This window comes from Nymphaea colorata, chromosome 7 (genome assembly GCF_008831285.2).
Source record: "Nymphaea colorata isolate Beijing-Zhang1983 chromosome 7, ASM883128v2, whole genome shotgun sequence".
Taxonomy (NCBI): Eukaryota; Viridiplantae; Streptophyta; class Magnoliopsida; order Nymphaeales; family Nymphaeaceae; genus Nymphaea; species Nymphaea colorata.
The window spans coordinates 4,546,898-4,551,579 of NC_045144.1; the positions used below are offsets into that span (position 1 = coordinate 4,546,898).

At 45.7% G+C, this 4,682-nt stretch overlaps 1 protein-coding gene across 1 annotated transcript; it reads right to left on the reverse strand.

Moving 5' to 3' along the window:
• Positions 1-313: 313 nt before the first annotated feature.
• LOC116257978 (uncharacterized) lies at positions 314-3,693 on the reverse strand. The gene is made up of 2 exons (XM_031635023.1): positions 3,432-3,693; positions 314-2,309 (listed from the first exon to the last, which is right to left on the reverse strand). Exon 2 carries the CDS (start codon positions 1,909-1,911, stop codon positions 637-639), a length of 1,275 nt encoding a protein of 424 aa, XP_031490883.1. The 5' UTR covers positions 1,912-2,309; positions 3,432-3,693; the 3' UTR covers positions 314-636.
• Between the last annotated feature and the right edge of the window lie 989 nt (positions 3,694-4,682).

Consider the following 4,682-nt stretch of genomic DNA (forward strand, 5'->3'; position numbering starts at 1 on the left):
CCAGCGACATAACATGCTTAAAATTTTGCCTCGGACCATCAACGATGGATGCAAGCAAAGAGGCACTCGTGGACTGAGGATAATAATGGAGATGAATGAAAGATTGCGCACAAACTCGTATTATGGCGTTTGAACAAAAACGATCGCTCTTTTTCTCCTTCCAAAACGCAACCATCGGTGGCTGAACAAAGGAAAACGGGAATCTGACAGCAAGTTTTCTCCCGAACTAACCTGGTTCGAACTGCTGTAATCCGCCGTCCCGTGTTGGAACATGATCTGCACGATAAACTAGGAAATGAGTAAACAAGAAACATAGTAGGAACAAGTTCGCACCACCAAGAAGCAGCACAAACCTTGTCGATTTCTAAACTTCAAGCCCTTTACATAACTTTCACAAAATTGAAAACAATGAGAGGCCACAGAGACAAAATCCGTGACTCTCTACCGATGCTGCCAAGTCAGTACTTCTCACCACAGAAGACCTTGGTAACAATGTGATTTCATAGTTCAACCCGGCATTTTGGTACGTTTCATGATTATAAAAAAAGAAGAGAAGACAAAAGGGGGAAAGAAAAGTGAGAAGAATTACAACTATTGAACCAAAACAGACAGACTAGTGGAGAAGGGAAGGGAACTTCAATTGGATGCATCTCGAGCAGATGAATGGGGGGCGTCTCTGACTGGTGCCCTCGGCCATCCTGGAAGTGCTGGAGACTCCGGTGGAGAAGGAAGGCGCAAGGCGCTGCCATAGAAAAGATTGACATCCTCGTGTTCCCCTGACTGGCCATCTTTCAGCATTGTCCGAAAAGAGATAGACCCACCCCTCGTCGATTCGTCGTCTGAGTTCCTTCCTCCACTGGAAACTAACTCAACGACGCTCTGGTTAGCAATGAGTGAAGCATTATCATCATCAAGATCGCTGACGACCAACGATGCGGCCCTTGTTGCAGTCCCACCTCCCCTCGTACCAGATTCTATGTTCCAGCCTCTCAGTTCCAGTGAATCGGCAACAGGAAAATAGACAAGAATCCCAATTGCAACAGCTGTACAGCACAACAGTGCTAGAAAGGATAGGAACTCAAGAACTTCGTAGGGTAGCTCCCCTGGCTTTGACAATACAGTGAATCCCAGAAACAAAATCCGGATAGGGAGCAAACCAACAACGGAGAACAGCAAATAGTAAATCCTTTTCTGGAGACCTCCATTGATTACCAGAGACACCATTTTTGCCCCGAGATAGAAGAGATAACCAATCAATAGGGACGCAAAGAGTCCATGAAGAACTGTGCTCAGCAACGGATACGTGCAAAAAATAGTCCCACTTTCGTCTTTCTCAATGGTGTAAGCCTGCGTGAAATAAAAGGGAATTTTCTTCGATCCATTATCTGAAGCTCCTGAACCTTCCATGTTGACGAAAATGGGCCCAACAAATAGAATAACTAGCTGGAAGAAGAAAACGGGCAGGCAAAAGAGAAGAACATGCGCAATAGTCCTTGCGTTCCACTGCCTGCTTAACGTCCCTGAGTCTCTTTTCTGAAGAGAACCACGAAGCAGAAGCACCACAGTGACGAAGAGGCTCGGCTCTGCAAAGCCAAAGTTTGAGAGAATATACAGCCTGCACAAATTCCTCTGCCATTGCCGGCTCAAGGAATGCAGAAGCCTCCTTTCACTTCTAAGAAGATCGAGCCGCTCAATTTCTCCAAAGCCCCACCAAATGGCTAACGAAATAAGCATGATACGCACCACCCAAGGGCCATTAAAATAACCCAGTGGTAGAAATCCATCTCTTCGGATGCGAGAGCAGAAGAAAAGTAGGTACAAAATGCAAAACACACCAAGCAACACCAACAGAACTACGAGAGATATTGTCACCACACCGAATGCATCGGTGGCGAGTCTGGTCAGGGGCATCACCCAAAGATAGAATGCCGCGCATGCTCTCTTCCAGCATGGATACGAAGAATCCCTTCTCTATCTAGGAAATTTCCGCAGTATGCCAGATATTAGGTTCTTCTCCAGTATTTCTAAGAAACTGTCCCCTTCCAAATCCAAGTAAATCCGCCTCGAGAAACAAGTAAGATCTACAAGCTCGGACCAGCGAATAGGTGCCGCCGATGAAGCAACTCCATAAGAGATCATTCAGCAACTCCAAGGATCTTCCTGCGCCGCTTCAAGCAAACTTCCGATTTTAGGCAAAACTAGCATTTAAGGTGGATCGAGCTCGAATGAGATAGATTGATGGCCAAGCTGCAGTATTAAAGCAGAGGAGCTTCAGCTTTGAGTTTCGCGATCGTCGTCCCTTAGATTGCCTATCAAAAAAGGAGAGAAAAATATTAAGATGATTGATCTACGCATCCATAGCTCTGACATTAGTCACTCAAATGCACAGTCAAGTGCAATGTACGCCTGTTATGGAACTTTGGGAAATTGAGAAGGCAATTAGAAGAGATAAAATAAACTTCGTAGTCTATAACTACTATCACATGAATATGGTTTTAAGATTCTAGCTCCTCTTTGTTTTCCCTTCCTAAGAACAGGAAATAAGAAGAAAAATAAAAATCAACCATTCGTGAACTGAAGCCCTTAAACCGTAAGACGACACCGATCACAAAATCAATTCTTCATAGCTAGAAGGAATTGAGATCTTCACAGCAACTAAGAGTCACACTTCAAAGGAAAAAAGTAAAACAGAAAAGGCAGAGACTAACACTAGCGTTCCATGGAATCCATGCTCCTAAACTAAAAGATAGAGGTGCCAACTAACTCAAAATAGGAAACCTGCAGTTAGAACTAGCAATACTTTGTTATGCTACACCCTTCCACCTTCTCATTTTCGCAGACTCGCAGTGCAGCGGAAGGGATTCTTCAGAAACTATTTGTACACTAACAAAACCCCCAGACCTAGAAGTAAATCGGTCTTCTGATTCCATGCGCGCATTTTTACATGCCGCGGGAGTGATTTCGCAGCTGCAACAAGCTTGCAGCTAAATCCTGAAAAGGATAGACAAAGAAAAAGCTCAAAAGCTTAAAAGCTTCCCCCTGCAATCTTTATTTTCTAGGAAACTCAACTAGACACGAAAATTTAGTGAAAGAAAAATCCCCCTCCCCCCACAAGAACCTGAACAGCCTCCGCAAATTCCACCACCGAACATACCAAACCATAATTGTTAATCACCGAAATGTGCCGTCAACTGAAGAACTGGATAAAGGAATCACAGATTCCCAGCGGAGCCAAAGAGGAAGGCTCTCGTGAGCTGAGTAATCTGTGGTAAAATACAAGAATACAGCGCCTGAAAACCCCATAGAACGAAAGGAAAAGAAAAAAAAAAAAAAAAGAAAGTCCTGCATCCCACTAATCAAGCCATAAAGGCCGAGAACCGAGCCCCAGACGGAGGACTCACTCCGAGCGCGACAGAGAAAAAGACGTTTACCTCTCAGAGAAGCTTCCGGACGCTCCACATTATCAAAACGGCGCCCGATCCCGCCGGGTAGAAGAGTTGCCCGGTCGAGAGCGCCCTTTCTACGGGAGGAAAGAAACAGCCGGTGTCCAACGTCGACAGGGAAACGGAAACCCGTACAGCCGGCAACTGGAGGGAGCGATCCGGGAACGAATCCGAAGAGGGCGGCCGGAGGGAGAGGAGCGAGGAGACAAACCCTCAAGCGAGAGAGAGAGAGAGAGGGAAAGAGGGGAGAGGGGGGGAACTGGGTTGCTGACAGCCTGGAGCCAGCTGTGTTGGAGCCTGGGACTTCGGCTCCGAACCTGAGGCCCGTAATCTCCGAGCCTAGTTGGCTTCCTCGATCTGCGGCCCCCGGTGTCTTCGGTGGGTCCCGCAGCGCCAAACGTGCTGGCAGCGGTTGGATGGTCAGCGCCTCGGTCAAAGGACGGATTTATACCTCTCTTCGCGGTAAAAAGATTACGGACGGCGGCCCCCACCACCGGGGCAGCCTGAGCCAGGGGGTTGAAACCGGGTCGGGTCCCAACCGTCACCCTGATTCAGCATCAGAACGATATCCGAGGTCCATATTTGAGTTCGGATCTGAATACTTGCTCGATAACAGATTCAGATCTAGATAACCATTTCGGTGACGGGTCCAATAACCTAAAGCCGATGCAGATCCAATTTTTCAACGGCACTTGCAGATGCGGGGCCGAATAAACGGATCGATATCTAGAATTATGTTCAGTTATCAGACTTTATGTCAAATCCGAATCCAATTAGCAATTGGATCCGAATTTCTTCCCTATATCTGCCTAAACATATTTGAAATTGGATCGATAATCGAATTCATCCAATTCACTTTATCAACTTACTGTAAAAAAGAAAAAATTATAAAAAAAACACCGTCAATCTCAGGATGAATGCACATGCCAACAACGAAGAAATTATAAAAAAAGAAAAAAAAAAAAAAAAGACAAAATTCTGTGACACCATGTGATCCGGCCTTGCGATCGGTAATTATGATCCAACATTTTAATAATCTATAAAACTATCTTAAGGTAGGGCCGCCGGATCCGAGACGACCCAATGAATTGAATCTGAGGTCCAAATCCAACGGCAAAATACTCAAATCAAATCTGGTCCGGCCCATATGAAAGATTGGTAGGCAATGGGCTCCTTTCTCTTCAAGCCAAAAAATTCTAGCTCGCTCATAAAACGGCAAACCTTGAGCGAACAGACTCT

Bases quoted from the DNA above. Each gene is read 5' to 3' on its own strand.
- LOC116257978 (XM_031635023.1), bottom strand. From the start codon at position 1,911: ATGCCCCTGACCAGACTCGCCACCGATGCATTCGGTGTGGTGACAATA.